Consider the following 24,027-nt stretch of genomic DNA (forward strand, 5'->3'; position numbering starts at 1 on the left):
AGCTGGTTAGGCTGTTTCATGTTATCCAGAGCGTTGGTGACTGTAACGTTGCTGCTGGGAACAATTTAATTATGATTTTCCGCCGAGGTTTACTGACACTTGTCATATTCAAGAGGTTTTGAGCGTTTGTAAATTCCTCAGTTATTCTGCGCTCTGGCACTCGCAGAGGAGAGGTCTTTGAAATCGGAGTAGATAGCCAGAGTGAATTTACGAACGCACCCATTGACGCAACATACAGACACACTTTTAACACTCTTCACATACGCTACTCTGTTTATTATCTATCCGGATTGCCTAGTCACTTTTACCCCTACCTACATGCAGTGGCGATTTAAGCATGTACATCTTGGGGGGCAAACTCTTTTTTTTGGGGGGGGGGGATCCATGCCAGCAAAGCTACAACACAACACAACACAACACTAAACAATACATTAATTGCAATATAACGGTGACAAACGGTGTCCACAAACTGTTAGGGCCTACAGCAGAGTCCCAACAGCATTCCCAACACCTTACCGCTGCTACACCTGGCTATCAGTGGAGCCTTGTCTGGCAGTGAAACAGTTCATTCAGCCTCATTTACTGCCTTTAAAAAAACACAGCTGATATGGCTGACTTGCTGAAACAAATGTGGTTTCTCCTGACAATTGAGATGTACAAACTATGGCATAAGGGGACGACAAGCGGATAAGAGGTAATCCGTCATTTAGATTAAGACATTAATGAGCGAGCTAAGATGGACGTAGTCAATATAAATGTTTATTCAGCACTTTTGAAATGTACAGCAACATAATTCAGAACATGGCCATTCTTACATTATTCTCCCTGTACCCCAAGTCAGAACCGTAGGATAAGAAAAGGGAGCATATAAGCAGACAATGAATGCTCTTACAATATTCAATGATTACATTTCTCTAAAACAGGTTATAGACTACATGTGCACAACCAAGTCAGAAAAGTGGCCGAAATTAAGAGGTGAAAATAAACCAAATTATTAGGGTAAGGCACATGGGCTACTAACAACTTACTACACAACATACACTTAATATTACTTTCTTAGCTACAGTATACATATCTCCCTGGCATATTACATAATTTATGCAGCAGCATACAATACATTTTAGGACTCACCTTGATGTGCTGTGCTCACTTGAACAGGAAGGTGGCGCGGCGGTCCTTCATGGGCAAATTTTGTCATCAAACTTTGTCATCAAAGTCTGGCATTATCTGAATTTATGGTGCTTTCAAGACAACTGGGAACTCTGAAAAAAACAAGGTCGAATGATGATAAAATCAGTGATATTCAGGTCGTAGCTCTAGAAAGGGGCCCGAGTTCCCGATTTACAATTCCGAGTTGGATGACCGTTCAAAACGTATTTTCCCATTTGGAGCTCATTTTTTTCCTGAGGTCCCAGTTGTCTTGAACTCACTGAAGTCAGATTTCCCAGATCCGAGTTAACAGTTGTTTTGAGTAGAGGTCGACCGATTTATGATTTTTCAACGCCGATACCGATTATTGGAGGACCAAAAAAACAGATGCCGATTTTTTTTTGGGGGGGGGGGTGTTTATTTATTAAAAATAATGATAATTACAACAATACTGAATTAACACTTATTTTAACTTTATATAATACATCAATAAAATCAATTTAGCCTCAAATAAATAATGAAACATGTTCAATTTGGTTTAAATAATGCAAAACAAAGTGTTGGAGAAGAAAGTAAAAGTGCAATATGTGCCATGTAACAAAGCTAACGTTTAAGTTCCTTGCTCAGAACATGAGAACATATGAAAGCTGGTGGTTCCTTTTAACATGAGTCTTCAGTATTCCCAGGTAAGTTTTAGGTTGTAGTTATTATAGGAATTATAGGACAATTTCTCTATACGATTTGTATTTCATATACCTTTGACTATTGGATGTTCTTATAGGCACTTTAGTATTGCCAGTGTAACAGTATAGCTTCCGTCCCTCTCCTCGCTCCTACCTGGGCTCGAACCAGGAGCACATCGACAACAGCCACCCTCGAAGCAGCGTTACCCATGCAGAGCAAGGGAAACAACTACTCCAAGTCTCAGAGCGAGTGACGTTTGAAACGCAATTAGCGCGCACCCCGCTAACTAGCTAGCCATTTCACATCGGTTACACCAGCCTAATCTTGGGAGTTGACAGGCTTGAAGGGGTGGGTATAATTTGTGGAACGTTCCAACAGGAATCTGTTCCAAAAAACGTCAAGTAAAGGTTGCCAACCAACAACACATACAAAGTAGCAACGCATACAAACCTAGCTAACCAGCTGCCGAATAGGCATCAACTCACCACGTAGCTTATTCTTAATGTTTGTCCATAGGCAACCAGAGTGAGGACAGACATTTTTCGGAATAAACGTGATGAGTGAAAAACGCAATGAAATAGACCACTCCCTACCCGGTATCTTATTCTGCCGCTATACAACTTTGTATGCGTTGTTTTTTGGCAACCTTGTTATTTACAAAGTTTTTGGAATAGATTCCTGTTGGAACGTTCCACAAATTATACCCACCCGGTTTGAATTCATAAACAGCTTGAAACACAGCGAAGAGCTGCTGGCAAAACGCACGAAAGTGCTGTCTGAATGAATGCTTACGAGTTATGTTATGTCAATGTTATGTCATAATTACGTAAAATTCTGGCAAATTAGTTCGCAACGAGCCAGGCGGCCCAAACTGTTGCATATACCCTGACTCTGCGTGCAATGAACGCTAGAGATGTGACACAATTTCATGTTAGCAGGCAATATTAACTAAATATGCAGGTTTAAAAAGATATACTTGTTTATTGATTTTAAAGAAAGGCATTGATGTTTATGGTTAGGTACATTGGTGCAACGACAGTGCTTTTTTCGCAAATGCGCTTGTTAAATCAACACCCGTTTGGCGAAGTAGGCTGTGATTCGATGAGAAATTAACAGGCACCACATCGATTATATGCAACTCAGGACACGTTAGATAAACTAGTAATGTCATCAACCATGTGTAGTTAACTAGTGATTATGTTAAGATTGATAGTTTTTTATAAGATAAGTTTAATGCTAGCTAGCAACTTACCTTGGCTTCTTGCTGCACTCGCGTAACAGGTAGTCAGCCTGCCATGCAGGCTCCTCGTGCGTTGGATTGGATTAGTAACCGGAAGGTTGCAAAAACAAATCCCCAAATCCCCCCTGAACAAGGCAGTTAACCCCCGTTCCTAGGCCGTAATTGAAAATAAGAATGTGTTCTTAATCTGACTTGCCTAGTTAAATAAAGGTGTAAAAAAATATTTTTTTATATCGGCAAATCGGTGGCCAAAAATACCGATTACCGATTGTTATGAAAACTTGAAATCGGCCCTAATTAATCGGCCATTCCGATTAATCGTTCGACCTCTAGTTTTGAGCACGGCAGAATTCATGCTAGATTGATAGCATGGCCAATGTTGCTCTACCCTTAGATTTGGCGGTGACGTAGTCTCCCCATGAGTGACAGAACACTGAGCCAATCACGGCGCAACTAGAGAACATTACCAACCCCTACGCTACGTATTTTTTGCTGGCTGCCCCACCACCACATAAAGCACTGAGCTGCACCTGCATTTTGGAGCTGTCTTACTCAAGAAAACAAAAAAAGAGACCTTGTTTGCTTGAGGCTTTATTAACTTCGTTTTTTTACATTGTTTGCAAACTGATATATGACAAGTATTAATTCCAAAATAACATGGAAAACAGGCAACCTTTTTTTTTTAGCTTAAAATGTGGGGCTCAAAACCCACCCTGAATGACGGGTCGCCACCGCCTACATGCGTATATTACCTGTACGTATTACCTCATACACATTACCTGCACATATTACCTGTACGTATTACCTGTGCGTATTACCTGTACGTATTACCTCATACACATTACCTGCACATATTACCTGTACGTATTACCTGTGCGTATTACCTGTACGTATTACCTCATACATATTACCTGCACATATTACCTGTACGTATTACCTCATACATATTACCTGTACATATTACCTGTACATATTATCTGTACATATTACCTGTACATATTACCTGTACATATTACCTGTACATATTATCTGTGCGTATTACCTGTACGTATTACCTCATACATATTACCTGTACATATTACTTGTACATATTACCTGTACATATTACCTGTACATATTATCTGTGCGTATTACCTGTACGTATTACCTCATACATATTACCTGCACATATTACCTGTACGTATTACCTGTGCGTATTACCTGTACGTATTACCTCATACATATTACCTGTACATATTACCTGTGCGTATTACCTGTACGTATTACCTGTACGTATTACCTCATACACATTACCTGCACATATTACCTGTACGTATTACCTGTGCGTATTACCTGTACGTATTACCTCATACACATTACCTGCACATATTACCTGTACGTATTACCTGTACGTATTACCTGTGCGTATTACCTGTACGTATTACCTCATACATATTACCTGTACGTATTACCTGTGCGTATTACCTGTACGTATTACCTCATACATATTACCTGTACATATTACCTGTACATATTACCTGTACGTATTACCTGTGCGTATTACCTGTACGTATTACCTCATACATATTACCTGCACATATTACCTGTACGTATTACCTGTGCGTATTACCTGTACGTATTACCTCATACATATTACCTGTACAGATTACCTGTACGTTTTACCTGTGCGTATTACCTGCACGTATTACCTCGTACATATTACCTGCACGTATTACCTCATACATATTACCTGTACATATTACCTGCACATATTACCTGTACATATTACCTGTACGTATTACCTGTGCGTATTACCTCATACATATTACCTGCACATATTACCTGTACATATTACCTGTACATATTACCTGTGCGTATTACCTGTACGTATTACCTCATACATATTACCTGCACATATTACCTGTACGTATTACCTGTGCGTATTACCTGTACGTATTACCTCATACATATTACCTGTACATATTACCTGTACGTATTACCTGTGCGTATTACCTGTGCGTATTACCTCATACATATTACCTGCACATATTACCTGTACGTATTACCTGTACGTATTACCTGTACGTATTACCTCATACATATTACCTGTACATATTACCTGTGCGTATTACCTGTGCGTATTACCTGTGCGTATTACCTGTGCTTATTACCTGTACGTATTACCTGTACGTATTACCTCATACATATTACCTGTACGTATTACCTGTATGTATTACCTCATACATATTACCTGTACGTATTACCTGTATGTATTACCTCATACATATTACCTGCACGTATTACCTCGTACATATTACCTGTACATATTACCTGCACATATTACCTGCACATATTACCTGCACGTATTACCTCGTACATATTACCTGTACATATTACCTGCACGTATTACCTCGTACATATTACCTGCACATATTACCTGCACATATTACCTGCACGTATTACCTGCACGTATTACCTCGTACATATTACCTGCACGTATTACCTCATACATATTACCTGTACATATTACCTGCACATATTACCTGCACGTATTACCTGCACGTATTACCTGTACATATTACCTGCACATATTACCTGCACGTATTACCTGCACGTATTACCTGCACGTATTACCTGCACGTATTACCTCATACATATTACCTGCACGTATTACCTGCACGTATTACCTCGTACATATTACCTGCACGTATTACCTGTACGTATTACCTCGTACGTATTACCTCGTACATATTACCTGCACGTATTACCTCGTACGTATTACCTCATACATATTACCTGCACGTATTACCTGCACATATTACCTCGTACATATTACCTGCACGTATTACCTGTACGTATTACCTCGTACGTATTACCTGTACGTATTACCTGCACGTATTACCTGGTACGTATTACCTGCACGTATTACCTGTACGTATTACCTGCACGTATTACCTGGTACGTATTACCTGCACGTATTACCTGCACGTATTACCTGGTACGTATTACCTGCACATATTACCTGCACGTATTACCTGCACGTATTACCTGGTACGTATTACCTGCACGTATTACCTGGTACGTATTACCTGCACATATTACCTGGTACGTATTACCTGCACATATTACCTGCACGTATTACCTCGTACATATTTTCTGCACGTATTACCTGTACGTATTACCTGCACATATTACCTGCACGTATTACCTCGTACATATTTTCTGCACGTATTACCTGTACGTATTACCTCGTACATATTACCTCCACGTATTACCTGTACGTATTACCTCGTACATATTACCTGCACGTATTACCTGCACGTATTACCTGTACGTATTACCTGTACGTATTACCTCGTACGTATTACCTGTACATATTAACAGTACATATTACTACCTCGTACCCCTGCACATTGACTCGGTAGCGTTACTCCTTGTATATACTGTAGCCTCGTTATTGTTATTTTATTGTGTTATTATTTCCTTTTTATTTAGCATATTTTTGGTATTTTTTAACTCTGCATTGTTGGGAAAGGGCTCGTGAGTAAGCATTTCACGGTAAAGTCTACACCTGTTGTATTCGGGGCATATGACAAACGCATTTTGATTTGATTTGATGTGGCCTCGAAATGCTCATGTGATACAATCAGTAATCCACTAGAGACCGACACACACTCCGACAATACTCCGTCTAAGTGTCTCCTTCATTTAGGAGTGGCTGAAGCTGCTAACATAAACATGCTGGTGATTCTGTAACAAGTTCAGGATAAGTGTGTTAATCTATAACAACAAATTAGCACCATTATTACTAACCACAATGTTCTTGTGAGCTCCCTGGTGGCTCCTCAGACACACAACTGAAGTCCTTACCTGTCATGCCAGGCCTCTAGGCTTCTCTACAGTTATAATGTCATTCCACTGACGTGCTTCTCTATTCGCAGCGGAACAAGGCCTAACATGATGACACGGCCTCGGTATGCTGTTGGCATGGGCCAGCCTGGCGTCACGGTCAGGGCTGTGCAGCCACAGCAAAGAGCCAATCATAATGAAGTGTGGGAATGGTAAGTTTGGCATCTTATCAAGTGATATCATTTGATTGTAAAAAAGAAAAAAAAGAAAGTCGATTTTAGAGCATTCTGCATTGCGCCGACAGAATGATTTGTCGTTTCTCTCCTGCAGCGGGGCCGTCTGGTTGGAGCACACAGTTGGCCAGGTAAGGAAGGGTGTCTGTATGTCTGTGCATTTATACAAATGCTGGTGTTGTGCGTCTGTGCCTGTGTTTGTCTGTGTATGTTTGCGTCTGTCACTGTACAGTGACTATAGAAAGTGTACAGCCTCCCTTTGGATTTCTTCACATTTTATTGTGTTACAAAGTGGGATTAAAATTGATTTAATTGCCATTGTTTGGTCAGTGATCTACATAAAATACTCTGTCAAGTTCACAATTTTCTTTTTTTTTAAGACTTAATAAAAATGAAACATTACATGGTAGAAACACCTTTGGCAGCGATTACGGCTGTGAGTCTTCTTGGATAAGTCTCATAAGAGCTTTGCACGTCTGCGTTGTGCAATATTTGCCCATTATTTTCAAAATTCTTCTAGCTCTGACAAGGTGTTGGGGATCATGGCTAGACAGCAAGTCTTGCCAAAGCTTTTAGAGGAGATTTAAGTAAAAACGAACTTGGCCAAGAACGTTCACTGTCTTCTTGGTAAGCAACTGCAGTGTCGATTTGGCCTTGTGTTGTAGGTTATTGTCCTGCTGAGAGGTGAATTCCTCTCCCGGTCTCTGGTGTAAAGCAGACTGCAGCAGGTTTTCCTCTAGGATTTGCCTGTGCTTAGCTCCATCCCGTTTCTTTTCATCCTAAAAAAATCTCCCCTGTCTTTGCTGATGTCAAGCACACCCATAACATGATGCAGCCACCACCATGCTTCAAAATAAGGAGGCAGTTACTTTGATATTGTGTTGGATTTGCCCAAAACATAAGACTTTGCATTTAGGCAAAAAAGTGTATTCCTTTGCCGTGTTTCTACTTTAGTGCCTTGTTGCATACATATTCATGTTTTGGAAAAATCTTATGATGTGTATTTGTATTCTGTTATTTAGGTCATTATTGTGCAGTCACTACAATGTTGATCCATCGTTTTTCTCCCGTCACAACCATTGAACTGTTTTTAAATCACCGATGGCCTCATGTTGACATCCCTGAGCGGTTTCCTTCCCGTCCTGCAGCTCAGTTCAGATGGATGACTGCATCTTTGATGTGTCTGGGTGGTTTGATACATAATCCACAGCATAATTATTAACTTGACTGTGCTTAAAAATGTAGTAGGTATTTGATGTGTTATTGTTACCCATCTACCAATCACTGCCCTTCTTTATGAGGCTTTCGAAAAGCTCCCTGGTCTTTGTAGTTGAAGATGTATGTATGTCGGACAGAGGAAGGGGTAGTCATTAAAAAATCATGTCAACCCCTATTAATTCACAGAGTGATTCCATATAACTTATTATGTGATTTGTTAAGACAAATTTTACTTCTGAACTATACTGAACAAAAATATAAACGCAACATGTAAAGTGTTGGTCCCATGTTTCATGAACTGAAATAAAATATTTGCCATGTGCACAAAAAGCTTATTTCTCTCGAATTTGGTGCACAAATTTGTTTACATCCCTGTTAGTGAGCATTTCTCCTTTGCCAAGATAATCCATCCACCTGACAGGTGTGGCATATCATGTCAAGAAGCTGATTAAACTGCATGATTAATACACAGGTGAACCTTGTGCTGGGGACAATAAAAGGCCATTCTAAAATGTGCAGTTTTTTCACACAACACGATGCCATAGATGTAAAAAAAAAATGCAATTGTCATGCTGACTGCAAGAATGTCCACCAGAGCTGTTGCCAGATAATTAAATGTTAATTTCTCTACCATAAGCCGCATCCAACGTCTTTTTAGAGAATTTGGCTGCACGTCCAACCAGCCTCACAACCGCAGACCACGTGTAACCACGCCAGCCCAGGACCTCCACAACCGCCTTCACCTTCCGGATCGTCTGAGACCAGCCACCCAGACAGCTGATGAAACTGAGGAGTAGTTATGTCTGTAATAAAGCCCTTTTGTGGGGCAAAACTCATTCTGATTGGCTGGTCCTGGCTCCCCAGTGGGTGGGCCTATGCCCACTCACGAAATCCATAGATTCGGGCCCAATGAATTGATTTTAACTGACTGATTTCCTTTTATAATCTGTAACTCAGTAAAATCTTTGAAATTGCTGCATGTTGCATTTATATTTTTGCTCATTATAATTTAGGCTTACCTTAACAAAGGGGGTGAATACTTATGCAACGACCATCTTGTAGTTATGACATTGTTATTAATTATTAATTCGCATATTTTTTTGTGTAGCTCATTGACAAAAAAAAAAGTCAATTAAATCTATTTCAATCCCACTTTGTAACTCGACGAAATGTGAAAAAAAGTTCAAGGATGTGTAGACTTTCTTTAGGGACTGTATGTCTGTATCTGCTTGCACCGCTACAGGGGGACCCTAACCCCGCTCCTTCTCTATCTGTATGTCACTAAAGTGATCACAGCTCAATGGTTTAATGAGAGGTAACGATGGAGGGATGATAGACAGGAGAAAGAGAGAGCGAGAGAGATCTCTGGTGTGTTTTCTGGCTACTCCTCCCTCGTTCCCAGCAGTGGTTATCTGATGTCCTCCTGTCTGTGTGTGTGTGTGTGTGTGTGTGTTCTGGTTTTGGCTCACTCTCTCACTGTAACAATTTCATACATATCTCTTGACGCCTGCAAAGGGAATCCAGTTGTGTGTGGTCGATTTGATTTGGACTGTAACTGGGCGGATACCCTTGCTATCCACTCCCCTCTCTATCGCTCGTCCATATTTCTCGTTCTCCCCCTCTCTCTCTCTCTCTCCCTCTTTGTTAAAGCATAACAACATGTCACAGGAGAGCTCTACGTTGTGTTTCTAGGTGGGTGCCAGAACACACACACACACACACCCGACGTTCAGCGTTTTGGCCCTGTGCCGAGTAGAGAGGCCCTGTCTGGGAGCAGCTTATTTCCTGGAGGGGAGCGAACGGCCCAAACAAGCACACACACCTTGTAACACCCCACACACCCTTCTCTCTCTTTCTCTCTCTTACACACGCGCGCACACACACACACACACACACGTACGCCACTGTCCCCCCTCTCCCCAGGACCCCACAGAGTCACACCTGGGTCTCTCAGTCATTCAGCCTCTCTTTCAGCTATATTACATTACCACTGGATATTGAATGTGGTCTAGCACACATTGACTGCCTGCCAAACACTGTGGCTTTGTGTGCGTGTGTCTGTGTGTGTGTGTCTGTGTGTGTGTGTCTGTGTGTGTGTGTCTGTGTGTGTGCGTGTGTGTTGAAGTGAGAGGTGTAGATAGAAAGTAGTTACTGGTCTTAAAAGACGAAAATAATTTGGAGGAGCTACGGGGTAGAATCATGTGCACATGAGAAGCATTGGTTGTGTGCTGATACAGAACGTGTTATTTCTGTCTGAGGTTTGCTGTTTTGTTGTTGAATATCTAATCTTTCCTTTTACTTGTTACTGTTGTCTGGCTCTGTAACAGTTTACCTTGAATGCAGTGTGTGTGTGTGTGTGTGTGTGTGTGAGAGAGAGAGCGATGCGGGACTGTTTCTGGGAAATCCAGACCATAAAACATCAGAAGGTCGAGTTGAGCGCTGGCATCAATCACCATGACAACCCTGTCCATCAGCAACCATCGCACACACACACACCAGGGTTTCCGTTTAGAAAATGTGGCGCCGGACAACTTGACCAGGAAGATTTTAATTGGCCATTTGAGAAATGTACCGGACCCATATGCATTTGGTGCATAACCCGTTAAGGGCATCCACCCACGGTGCTCACAATAACAGAAATCCCATTTAGATTAGGGTAATATAGCTTAACAGAACATGCAACTCATGTAATGAAGCAGGCAATAAAACGTCTGATAGCGGATCCAAATGTGACAGAGATGAAAAGCTCTGTTAGAAACTTAGAAAGAGGGGGAATCTAAAGATGCAACAACTAGGATGGGTTGCTAATAAGACTAGAATTGTGCCTTTGGCTTCTGGACTATGAAAGAAAGTTGGTATGAAAACCAATGGACTAGGAGAGAAATGTTGTGGGTCCAACCTCCCGAGTGGCGCAGCGGTCTAAGACACTGCATCGCCGTTCTGTAGGCGTCACTACAGACCCTGGTTCGATCCCGGGCTATTTCACAACCGGCCGTGATTGGGAGTCCAATAGGGCGGCGCACAATTGGCCCAGCGTTGTCCGGGTTCGGGGAAGGTTTGGCCGAGGTAGACTTGCCTAGTTAAATAAAGGTTAAATAAATAAAAATATTTGCCTCAATTATATAATTACTCCTGTCTATACAGAAATAAATACAATCACCAGAAAGCATGACTTAGCCACAGAGGAATCGAAGGAACATTAGCTTCTTTTAGAAAATAGCTGTGCATTGTTTCAGATCACAAGCTCGTAGGCCTATGCCTATTTGGGAAGCCTGTGATTTTGGCAGTGCACGTGGCAATATGCCAAGTTGATTATTGAGTTGCTGCTGTCAGTGAAAAGCATCTCAAATATGTGTGAAAATAATGTGTATTAAGCATGATTAAAAATGATGAGACAATGTGTTTGGCGAAGATATAGGCTTGTCTCTCTCCAGAATGATTATTATAGATAAAATGTATCGGTGCTCATCGGCCATTGGACATAAAGAATACACAGCAAGTTGGAAATCGCAAATTCAACAAGGAGTCGTTTGGAAGGAATCAGTGGCTAACTGCAAGTGTTACAAATAAACCTCTAACGTTAGCCTGCTATTCAATGGAGTGGCCGTGTGTTAATTTGGTGTATTTTCACCAACGCGGTATTGTAAACACATTGTTTGTGGCCGGTGTTTGCTTTTTTGCAGGCTTTTTTGTTCAGCTTTGACAGTGCTACTGATAGTAGTGGTGGCGCTTGGCTTGCACGTGCAAATTCAGAACACAACATTCTATAATAGAACTGTGTTATTTAATGTGTCAAATAGTGTAATATAACATGTATCTTTTTTGACACGCAAAGACCCAAACGGTGTGCCTCACCCTAATAATTTGGTCTATTTTCACCTCTTAATTTCACCTACTGTTCTATCTTGGTGGTGCACCTATGGCCTATAACCTGTTTTAGAGAAATGTGATCATCGATTTTCATGTTTTTATGCCCCCTTTATTTATCCTACGGTTCTGACTTGGTGTACAGGGAGAACACTGTAAGAACGGCCCACGTTCTGAATTCTGTCGCTGTACATTTCAAAAGTGCTGAACAAGTAGTTATATTGACTACGTCCATCGTTGCTTGATCATTAATGTCTTAATCGAAATTCCGGATTGCCTCTTATCCGCTTGTCGTCCCCTTATGCCATAGTTTGTACATCTCAATTGTCAGTAGAAAACCACATTAGTCATATCAGCTATGTTTTTTAAAAGGCAGTAAATGAGACTGAATGAACTGTTTTTCACTGCCAGACAAGGCTCCACTGATAGCCAGGTGTAGCAGCGGTAAGGTGTTGGGAATGCTGTTGGGACAGTTTTATGTAGGCCCTAACAGTTTGTGGACACCGTTTGTCACCATTATAGTGCAATTAATGTGTTGTTTAGTGTTGTGTAGTGGCTTTGCTGGCATGCATCCCACATTATTTATTTTTTACATGCTAAAATCGCCACTGCACTAAACTACTGAGTCAAAACATTATGCTCTTTCCATGACATACTGACCAGGTGAATCCAGGTGGAAGCTATGATCCCTTATTGATGTCTCTTGTTAAATTCACTTCAATCAGTGTAGAAGAAGGGGAGGAGACAGGTTAAAGAAGGATTTTTAAGCCTTTAGACATGGATTGTGTCTGTGTGCCATTCAGATGGTGAATAGGCAAGACAAAAGATTTACGTGCCTTTGAACGGGGTGTGGTAGTAGGTGCCAGGCGCACCGGTTTGTGTCAAGAACTGCAACGCTGCTGGGTTTTTCACGCTCAACAGTTTCCTGTGTGTATCAAGAATGGTCCACCACCCAAAAGATATCCAGCCAATTTGACACAACTGTGGGAAGCATTAGAGTCAACATGGGCCAGCATCCCTGTGGAACGCTTTCAACACCTTGTAGATTCCATATCTCAACGAATTGAAACCGTTCTGAGGGCAAAAGGGGGTGCGACTCAATATTAGGAAGGTGTTCTTAATGTTTTGTACACTCAGTGTATACTTCCATGAATTTTTGGAAATGGTACCGGGCTACCTTCAGACGAGGTTCGCGGGCGCCCGAGAGCAAAACAACCGACATGTACGTGTTCGTGAGAGTCTTGCCTCCATATCAGTGTGTAGCCCAAACTGTTCCGACACTACAGACAGAACTTGGCAGATCGGCGATACCGACTTCAGACGAGTCCCGTGAGCGGAGAACATGGTCGTATTGTGGTCGTATTGCGGTTGTATTGTGGTCGTATTTGATTGTTGGTCAAACCGTTCAGACGCACAGACATTTTCGCGAGAAGACACATTTTGTTGATGTCCCATGGTCTGACAAACACCACTGTGGCTCGGCCAACTTCCACCGCGGATGCGGAAGGCCGCCGTTGGCGGATGTGGTGGATTGAGACTCATCCTGTGCAACAACAACAACAAATATATATCTCTAGCTTAAACAGACAGATTTTTATGCGGATGTTATTATTATGCTCATTATATATAACTTTGTATCATTTTCATTCCGATTTTTATGATTACCCACGTGACAATGATTTTGAGAGATAAAAACGTTCAAATTGAAATGAAACTCTTCCACGAAAAGGGGCATATGAAAATCATAACTGGCACGCAGAATGGCAAAAATGGTAGGATATATTGTAAGCTTTCCCCAGACGTGAAACCTATGCGCCGCCTATGAAGTCTTTATAAAATAATTGCCTCCGTGTTTCCATGGTAGGATTTTGCACACTGCCTCCAGCTCACATTGTTAAGTGGAGGGTGACAGGCTGACAGCCTGTTGTCTGCACTTGAATGGTGAATAGGAAGCACACTTCAATAACCAGTTGAGAAATAAAAATAGTAGCTATTTCTAATCGTGCACCAAAACAGTTGAATTTATCGGCTTTAAATTATTTTCAAAAAAAAAATAGGCTAATGGAAACCCTGACACACACACACACAAACACACACACACACACACACACACACACACACACACACACACACACAGTCTTCATCTCAGACATCTGCATATTGTCACCTTCACTCTCCTTTCACTCTCATCTCAGTTGCTTTCTTCCTCCCTTTATCTCTCTCTCTCTATACCCCTTTAACTCACTGCTGTTGCTCTTTATTTTAATCACTGTGGCTGGATACTGTAGGACCATGAATCCTTAACCAGACTAGACAGATACAGACACAGAGAGAGAGAGAGAGAGGGATAGAGAGATGGGGGATAGATATTATGGAGAGAGAGCAAGGGATAGAGAGATGGGTGGATAGATATTATAGAGAGAGAGAGAGAGAGAGAGAGAGAGAGGGATAGAGAGATGGGTGGATAGATATTATAGAGAGAGAGAAATGGGGGATAGATATTATAGAGAGAGAGCGAGGGATAGAGAGATGGGGGATAGATATTATAGAGAGAGAGCGAGGGATAGAGAGATGGGGGGATAGATATTATGGAGAGAGAGCGAGGGATAGAGAGATGGGGGATAGATATTATAGAGAGAGAGCGAGGGATAGAGAGATGGGGGATAGATATTATAGAGAGAGAGCGAGGGATAGAGAGATGGGGGATAGATATTATAGAGAGAGAGCGAGGGATAGAGAGATGGGGGATAGATATTATAGAGAGCGAGGGATAGAGAGATGGGGGATAGATATTATGGAGAGAGAGCGAGGGATAGAGAGATGGGGGGATAGATATTATAGAGAGAGAGCGAGGGATAGCGAGATGGGGGGTAGATATTATAGAGAGAGAGCGAGGGATAGAGAGATGGGGGATAGATATTATAGAGAGTGAGGGATAGAGAGATGGGGGATAGATATTATAGAGAGAGAGCGAGGGATAGAGAGATGGGGGTATAGATATTATAGAGAGTGAGGGATAGAGAGATGGGGATAGATATTATAGAGAGAGAGCCTGTGTGTGTGTGTGTGTGTGTGTGTGTGTGTGTGTGTGTGTGTGTGTGTGTGTGTGTGTGTGTTTGTGTGCGCATGCTTGCATGCCTGCGCAGACATTGTATTAGTGCCAGTCGATGGGATCAGTTACATTAATGGGCTGGTTTGTGCGATCGAACAGGAGAGAGGAGAGAAGAGATGGGCGCCTGTCAACGAGAGACTGAAATAAGATGGAGTGAGAGAGAGAACATGAGGCTGTGAGTAATGTGATGAGAAGGGAGGGAGAGAGAGAGGGAAAGACAGTGAGAGAGATGAGATGAGAAGGGAGGGAGAGAGGGATGTGATGAGAGAGGAGAGCTCTCCTCTGCAGTGCATGTTATCTTATATAACCCCCCTCCCCCTGTGTGAAACAGATTTTACAGAGAGACAGAGGGATAAAGAGAGAGGAGTAGAGATAAACAGAGAGAGAGAAGTAGAGAGGGAAGCAGGGTGTGATAGCAACAAGATCTCATAGTTTCCCTTTGAAATGCCACGTTAATTCTGCTGGGTTACAGGGTTCATTCTGCGTGGTTACAGGGTTCATTCTGCGTGGTTACAGGGTTCATTCTGCGTGGTTACAGGGTTCATTCTGCGTGGTTACAGGGTTCATTCTGCGTGGTTACAGGGTTCATTCTGCAGGGTTACAGGGTTCATTCTGCGTGGTTACAGGGTTCATTCTGCAGGGTTACAGGGTTCATTCTGCAGGGTTACAGGGTTCATTCTGCAGGGTTACAGGGTTCATTCTGCGTGGTTACAGGGTTCATTCTGCGTGGTTACAGGGTTCATTCTGCAGGGTTACAGGGTTCATTCTGCGTGGTTACAGGGTTCATTCTGCGTGGTTACCGGGTTCATTCTGCAGGGTTACAGGGTTCATTCTGCAGGGTTACAGGGTTCATTCTGCGTGGTTACAGGGTTCATTCTGCAGGGTTACAGGGTTCATTCTGCATGGTTACAGGGTTCACTCTGCGTGGTTACAGGGTTCATTCTGCAGGGTTCATTCTGCGTGGTTACAGGGTTCATTCTGCGTGGTTACAGGGTTCATTCTGCAGGGTTGCAGGGTTCATTCTGCGTGGTTACAGGGTTCATTCTGCGTGGTTACAGGGTTCATTCTGCAGGGTTGCAGGGTTCATTCTGTGTGGTTACAGGGTTCATTCTGCAGGGTTACAGGGTTCATTCTGCATCATTCTGCGTGGTTACAGGGTTCATTCTGCAGGGTTCATTCTGCGTGGTTACAGGGTTCATTCTGCGTGGTTACAGGGTTCATTCTGTGTGGTTACAGGGTTAATTCTGTTCATTCTGCGTGGTTACAGGGTTCATTCTGCGTGGTTACAGGGTTCATTCTGCGTGGTTACAGGGTTCATTCTGCAGGGTTACAGGGTTCATTCTGCATGGTTACAGGGTTCATTCTGCATGGTTACAGGGCTCATTCTGTATGGTTACAGGGCTCATTCTGCATGGTTACAGGGCTCATTCTGTATGGTTACAGGGTTCATTCTGCAGGGCTCATTCTGCATGGTTACAGGGTTCATTCTGCGTGGTTACAGGGTTCATTCTGCAGGGTTGCAGGGTTCATTCTGTGTGGTTACAGGGTTCATTCTGCAGGGTTACAGGGTTCATTCTGCATCATTCTGCGTGGTTACAGGGTTCATTCTGCAGGGTTCATTCTGCGTGGTTACAGGGTTCATTCTGCGTGGTTACAGGGTTCATTCTGTGTGGTTACAGGGTTAATTCTGTTCATTCTGCGTGGTTACAGGGTTCATTCTGCGTGGTTACAGGGTTCATTCTGCAGGGTTACAGGGTTCATTCTGCGTGGTTACAGGGTTCATTCTGCAGGGTTACAGGGTTCATTCTGCGTGGTTACAGGGTTCATTCTGCGTGGTTACAGGGTTCATTCTGCGTGGTTACAGGGTTCATTCTGCGTGGTTACAGGGTTCATTCTGTGTGGTTACAGGGTTCATTCTGTTCATTCTGCGTGGTTACAGGGTTCATTCTGCGTGGTTACAGGGTTCATTCTGCAGGGTTACAGGGTTCATTCTGCAGGGTTACAGGGTTCATTCTGCAGGGTTACAGGGTTCATTCTGCGTGGTTACAGGGTTCATTCTGCGTGGTTACAGGGTTCATTCTGCAGGGTTCATTCTGCGTGGTTACAGGGTTCATTCTGCGTGGTTACAGGGTTCATTCTGCGTGGTTACAGGGTTCATTCTGCGTGGTTACAGGGTTCATTCTGCGGGGTTACAGGGTTCATTCTGCGGGGTTACAGGGTTCATTCTGCGGGGTTACAGGGTTCACTCAGCGTGGTTACAGGGTTCATTCTGCGGGGTTACAGGGTTCATTCTGCGGGGTTACAGGGTTCATTCTGCGTGGTTACAGGGTTCATTCAGCGTGGTTACAGGGTTTATTCTGCGTGGTTACAGGGTTCACTCAGCGTGGTTACAGGGTTCATTCAGCGTGGTTACAGGGTTCACTCAGCGTGGTTACAGGGTTTATTCTGCGTGGTTACAGGGTTCATTCAGCGTGGTTACAGGGTTCATTCAGCGTGGTTACAGGGTTCACTCAGCGTGGTTACAGGGTTTATTCTGCGTGGTTACAGGGTTCATTCAGCGTGGTTACAGGGTTCATTCAGCGTGGTTACAGGGTTCATTCAGCGTGGTTACAGGGTTCATTCAGCGTGGTTACAGGGTTGAAATCGGAACAACTCAAAGGTTAACAGTTTAGGCATTCCTTCAGAGTGATTAAGGTTAGGGCTGTGGTTTGGGAAAGGCTTACAACAAAATAATGAAAAAACGACGTGCTATTCTGATCAGGTATGAACCGTATTCACAGTATTCACACGCCTTGCTAGAGCGTTGTGAACTGCACCGTATTACAGGGATCTAAGCAGCATGCTTCAGCGCCCAGTGCTGGCCAATCGCTTTTCTTTCCTTTTCCGAGGAAGGCACATATCCACCTTCTCAGAACCTTTTCAAACGTCTGAAATTGCCGTCTATTTCTAGTGACCAGCCTGGTAAAAGATGGAGAAGGAGAGAGATAGACGTAGCGATGGTGAGGGAAGAGAGAGAGAGAGAGAGCGCTGGAAGTTTACCCACACGTCTCCTCTGTGCTCTGTGGTTGGCACGGTGGGATAACTGTTAGTGGCATCCTCCCTCGCACCTCTCTGCCTCGCTCCGAAACGCTCAGACCTACTCCTACATCAACTGTCACAGCCACCATACTGTGAGTGTGTGTGAGTGTGTGTGTGTGTGTACCTGTGTAAAATACCTTGCCATGTTGTGAGAGGTGTTGAGAGTTCCTAGATGGTGTCAGATAAGTGTTTGGTGTGACTGTGTGGTAATGTGTGTGTAGAGAGAGCACAGGTGTGTCAACACTGCAACTCTATAGGGGGCTGGTGAGGGTTAGTTAGTTAGATGGTATTGAGGGTTAGTTAGTTAGATGGTATTGGTAAGAGATAGGGGTGTAACTGAACATTGTTTTAAAGACACAGATGTTTATGTTGTTTTAGGATTCAAATATGACATGGAGATTATTTACCTTTATTTAACCAGGCAAGTCAGTTAAGAACAATTTCTTATTTACAATGACGGCCTACGCCGGCCAAACTGTGCGACTCCCAATCACGGCCGGATGTGATACAGCCTGGATTCGAACCAGGGACAGTGGTGACGCCTCATGCACTGAGATGCAGTGTCTTAGGCCGCTGCGCCACTCGGGAGCCCAATGGCTCAAATGATCTGTCTGTCTTAGTGAATGTTTATTTATTTTGGGTGGGTGGGGGGGGGGGGGGGAACACAATCCCATAAAATCCTGCCATGTTTTTTTTCTCGGTCTTCCCCCAAATCTCTTGTTTAAAAATCCACCCCAAAAATCCCTGCTGTTCTCTCCTCCTCCCAACTTGACCTTCTCTGTTCCCTTCCTGCATTTCCTCTGGCTCTTGTCCTCCTGTCCTGGCTTTCTGATCTCATGTTACCCTGTACCCCCTCCTTCACACCCCACTGACCAACCCCCCACCTCCCTCCTCCTCCTCCCTCCCCGTGCCTTTGTGTGAAAGGGGTCAGAGGGGGAGGGAGGGAAAGAGGTGTAGAGGAGGGGAGAGTGCCCTGGGGATATGGTGTATAGGGAACGGTCCCTGCTTCGTCTCCCTACTCTGAGCTGTGGTTAAATAGTCAGTAAATTGCAACCTGTTTTTATCATGGATATTGTTATCGTAATATCATACAAAATATTTTGTTGCTGATATGTCTTCATTCCCAGTCTAAATCTGTGTCTTATTGTATGTCGGCGGTCTGTCTAAATCTGTGTCTTATTGTATGTCGGCGGTCTGTCTAAATCTGTGTCTTATTGTATGTCGGCGGTCTGTCTAAATCTGTGTCTTATTGTATGTCGGCGGTCTGTCTAAATCTGTTTGTTATTGTATGTCGGCGGTCTGTCTAAATCTGTGTCTTATTGTATGTCGGCGGTCTGTCTAAATCTGTGTCTTATTGTATGTCGGCGGTCTGTCTAAATCTGTGTCTTATTGTATGTCGGCGGTCTGTCTAAATCTGTGTCTTATTGTATGTCGGCGGTCTGTCTAAATCTGTGTCTTATTGTATGTCGGCGGTCTGTCTAAATCTGTGTCTTATTGTACGTCGGCGGTCTGTCTAAATCTGTGTCTTATTGTATGTCAGCGGTCTGTCTAAATCTGTGTCTTATTGTATGTCGGCGGTCTGTCTAAATCTGTGTCTTATTGTATGTCGGCGGTCTGTCTAAATCTGTGTCTTATTGTACGTCAGCGGTCTGTCTAAATCTGTGTCTTATTGTATGTCGGCGGTCTGTCTAAATCTGTGTCTTATTGTATGTCGGCGGTCTGTCTAAATCTGTGTCTTATTGTACGTCAGCGGTCTGTCTAAATCTCTGTTGGTAGTAGGAGGTCTGTTCTCTGGCCACTCACACTAACAAAGGTCATTGTAGAAGCCTTGTCTTGGTAATGATCTTACAAAATGGATTCTGTCCAAAACAGACACACACGCACGCACACACACACACACACGCACACACACACACACACACAGATAGATGTAGAGATTAGCCAGATACCTGTTTAGTAGATCGATCAGTCAATCTCCTCTGCCTTTTTCTCCCCCCATACACACACACAACCCCCCCATTCACACACACACAACCCCCCCATTCACACACACACAACCCCCCCATTCACACACACACAACCCCCCCCCACACACACACAACCCCCCCATTCACACACACAACTCCCCCATACACAGCCCCCTCGTACACAGACAATACAGCCCCTCACACAAACACCAAATACCCAGCCCCTGGCCCCAGAGAGAGAACTCATTAACCCCTGGTCAGGCTGTATAGACAGCAGTGCTGGCTGGGAGGTGTAGTTACATGTAGTTGTCAGTAGGGGGTGATGTGGAGCCTGGCCCTTTGTAAGTCAGTCTGCAGCCTAAGCCTCCTAATCACAGTCTTGGAGAGGCTCAGGTTTAATGAAGGGTTAGGGCTCAGCAGACACAACATGGACTCTGGCTGCCAAGCATACTCCATCATGCCCTGGTGGGGGTGTGTGTGTGTGTGTGTGTGTGTGTGTGTGTGTGTGTGTGTGTGTGTGTGTGTGTGTGTGTGTGTGTGTGTGTGTGTCAGCATTGGGGTCAATTCCATTTCAATTCCAGTCAATTCAGGAAGTGGTGCACTGACATTCCAATTCTCTTCAGTGCTTTTCCATGAGGAACATTTGGAATTGGGTTTACTTTCTGAATTGACTGGAATTGAAATGGAATTGACCCCAACCCCGGTGTGTGTTTACTGTTCAGAGTATCACCTTTTTTTTCTCACAGCCTCAGCACGGGAACGTGTGTGTGTGTGTTTACTCACCTGAGTTAGTTCAGCTGACATGCGCACCTACTATCCTGGCTAATGCCAGACAAAGCTGCTTCCAGATTTCACTCCCTCCGTTCAGAGACTGTGACAAAGTGATTCTCTGAACAGTAGACACACATGCACTTCTCACAGAACGCACGTGCTATTCTAGTCTTCTGCATTAGAACGCATGATGATTAGAAACTCACAGACTTAAGAGTCCTGGTCTGTATGTTGTGGAGCCTCCTCCTGTCCTCCTCTCCTCCTGTCCTCCTCTCCTCCTGTCCTCCTGTCCTCCTCTCCTCCTGTCCTCCTGTCCTCCTCTCCTCCTGTCCTCCTCTCCTCCTGTCCTCTCCTCCTGTCCTCCTGTCCTCCTCTCCTCCTGTCCTCCTCTCCTCCTGTCCTCCTGTCCTCCTGTCCTCCTGTCCTCCTCTCCTCCTGTCCTCCTCTCCTCCTCTCCTCCTCTCCTCCTGTCCTCCTGTCCTCCTGTCCTCCTCACCTCCTCTCCTCCTGTCCTCCTCTCCTCCTGTCCTTCTCTCCTCCTGTCCTCCTCACCTCCTCTCCTCCTCTCCTCCTGTCCTCCTCTCCTCCTGTCCTCCTCTCCTCCTGTCCTTCTCTCCTCCTGTCCTCCTGTCCTCCTCTCCTTCTCTCCTCCTGTCCTCCTCTCCTCCTGTCCTCCTGTCCTCCTGTCCTTCTCTCCTCCTGTCCTCCTGTCCTCCTCTCCTCCTGTCCTTCTCTCCTCCTGTCCTCCTGTCCTCCTCTCCTCCTGTCCTCCTCTCCTCCTGTCCTCCTCTCCTCCTGTCCTTCTCTCCTCCTGTCCTCCTCTCCTCCTGTCCTCCTCTCCTTCTCTCCTCCTGTCCTCCTCTCCTCCTGTCCTTCTCTCCTCCTGTCCTCCTCTCCTCCTCTCCTCCTGTCCTCCTCCTCCTGTCCTCCTCCTCCTCCTGTCCTCCTCTCCTCCTGTCCTCCTCTCCTGTCCTCCTCTCCTCCTGTCCTCCTCTCCTCCTGTCCTCCTGTCCTCCTCCTGTCCTCCTGTCCTCCTCTCCTCATGTCCTCCTGTCCTCCTCCTGTCCTCCTCCTCCTCTCCTCCTCTCCTCCTGTCCTCCTCTCCTCTTGTCCTCCTCCTCTCCTCCTGTCCTCCTCCTCCTGTCCTCCTCCTCCTCCTGTCCTCCTCTCCTCCTGTCCTCTCCTCCTCTCCTTCTGTCCTCCTCTCCTCCTGTCTTCCTCTCCTCTTGTCCTCCTCTCCTCCTCCTCCTCCTGTCCTCCTCTCCTTCTGTCTTCCTCTCCTCCTGTCCTCCTCTCCTTCTCTCCTCCTCTCCTCCTGTCCTCCTCTCCTTCTGTCCTCCTCTCCTTCTCTCCTCCTCTCCTCCTGTCCTCCTCTCCTCTTGTCCTCCTCTCCTCTTGTCCTCCTCTCCTCTTCCTCCTCCTGTCCTCCTCTCCTCCTGTCCTCCTCTCCTCCTCCTCCTCCTCTCCTCTTGTCCTCCTGTCCTCCTCTCCTCCTGTCCTCCTGTCCTCCTCTCCTCCTGTCCTCCTCTCCTCCTCTCCTCCTGTCCTCCTCTCCTCCTCTCCTCTTGTCCTCCTCTCCTCCTCCTCCTCCTGTCCTCCTCTCCTCCTGTCTTCCTCTCCTCCTCCTCCTCCTCTCCTCTTGTCCTCCTCTCCTCCTGTCCTCCTCTCCTCCTCTCCTTCTCTCCATGGTTGAGTCTGTTCCTGGAGAACCAGCAGCCACTCACGTTACCTTGGCTAAGTCAATTAGGAGAGCTGCTGCTGAGCCGCTGGACTCAGAGAGAGCCCAGCCTAATCATTCACACACACACCAGCACAGAGAAATACCCATTCAATCAGATTGTTTACTCTACACACATACAGTATGACATGACACAATCACAATAGAAGACTACTGCCAGCTACATCATAGTAATAATACCACAGTCAGAGATAAAACACATGTACTACGTCACTGACGTGCATACAAAATGTGTTCTAGTAGTCGTTCGACCTAGCCTGGGCGCCAGGCGGTTTCTGCTGACATTCCACTGACTCCTTGTACTTCCAGGATACATTTAACCTACACAGCTGGGAAGATCGGTTGATAACAAGCTCGCAGGTTCGCCAGTGATCCCATCATGAATTAGTGTTATCCTTTATCCCTCCCAGAAGATAAAAGACGTCTAGTACCAGCTGTCTGCGGGCGTCGTCCTCCCATGGCCCTAACTAATACTAACTCCTAATGAAAGCCTGGACTAATTGAGTGTGTAATGAGTGTTCATAGTAAAGTATGCTGGCCGTGTGTGTGGAGATAGTAAAGTATGCTGGCCGTGTGTGTGGAGATAGTAAAGTATGCTGGCCATGTGCGTGGAGATAGTAAAGTATGCTGGCCGTGTGCGTGGAGATAGTAAAGTATGCTGGCCGTGTGCGTGGAGATAATAAAGTATGCTGGCCGTGTGCGTGGAGATAGTAAAGTATGCTGGCCGTGTGCGTGGAGATAATAAAGTATGCTGGCCGTGTGCGTGGAGATAATAAGTATGCTGGCCGTGTGCGTGGAGATAGTAAAGTATGCTGGCCGTGTGCGTGGAGATAGTAAAGTATGCTGGCCGTGTGTGTGGAGATAGTAAAGTATGCTGGCCGTGTGTGTGGAGATAGTAAAGTATGCTGGCCGTGTGTGTGTGGAGATAGTAAAGTATGCTGGCCGTGTGTGTGTGGAGATAGTAAAGTATGCTGGCCGTGTGTGTGTGGAGATAGTAAAGTATGCTGGCCGTGTGTGTGTGGAGATAGTAAAGTATGCTGGCCGTGTGTGTGTGGAGATAGTAAAGTATGCTGGCCGTGTGTGTGTGGAGATAGTAAAGTATGCTGGCTCGTTAAACCCATGAGAAGGTTTGTCATCACCTT

General features: G+C 44.6%; 1 protein-coding gene across 1 annotated transcript in view; it reads left to right on the plus strand.

The window, feature by feature from the left end:
- The window catches only part of LOC115199243 (uncharacterized), an 84,617-nt gene that overhangs the window by 2,215 nt on the left and 58,375 nt on the right, over window positions 1-24,027 (plus strand). The window contains exons 2-3 of the mRNA XM_029761867.1: window positions 6,994-7,113; window positions 7,232-7,265. Of these exons, the coding sequence (XP_029617727.1) occupies window positions 6,994-7,113; window positions 7,232-7,265 (154 nt within the window). The remainder of the gene's footprint in view (window positions 1-6,993; window positions 7,114-7,231; window positions 7,266-24,027) is intronic.

This window comes from Salmo trutta, chromosome 8, assembly GCF_901001165.1.
Source record: "Salmo trutta chromosome 8, fSalTru1.1, whole genome shotgun sequence".
NCBI classification, from domain to species: domain Eukaryota; kingdom Metazoa; phylum Chordata; class Actinopteri; order Salmoniformes; family Salmonidae; genus Salmo; species Salmo trutta.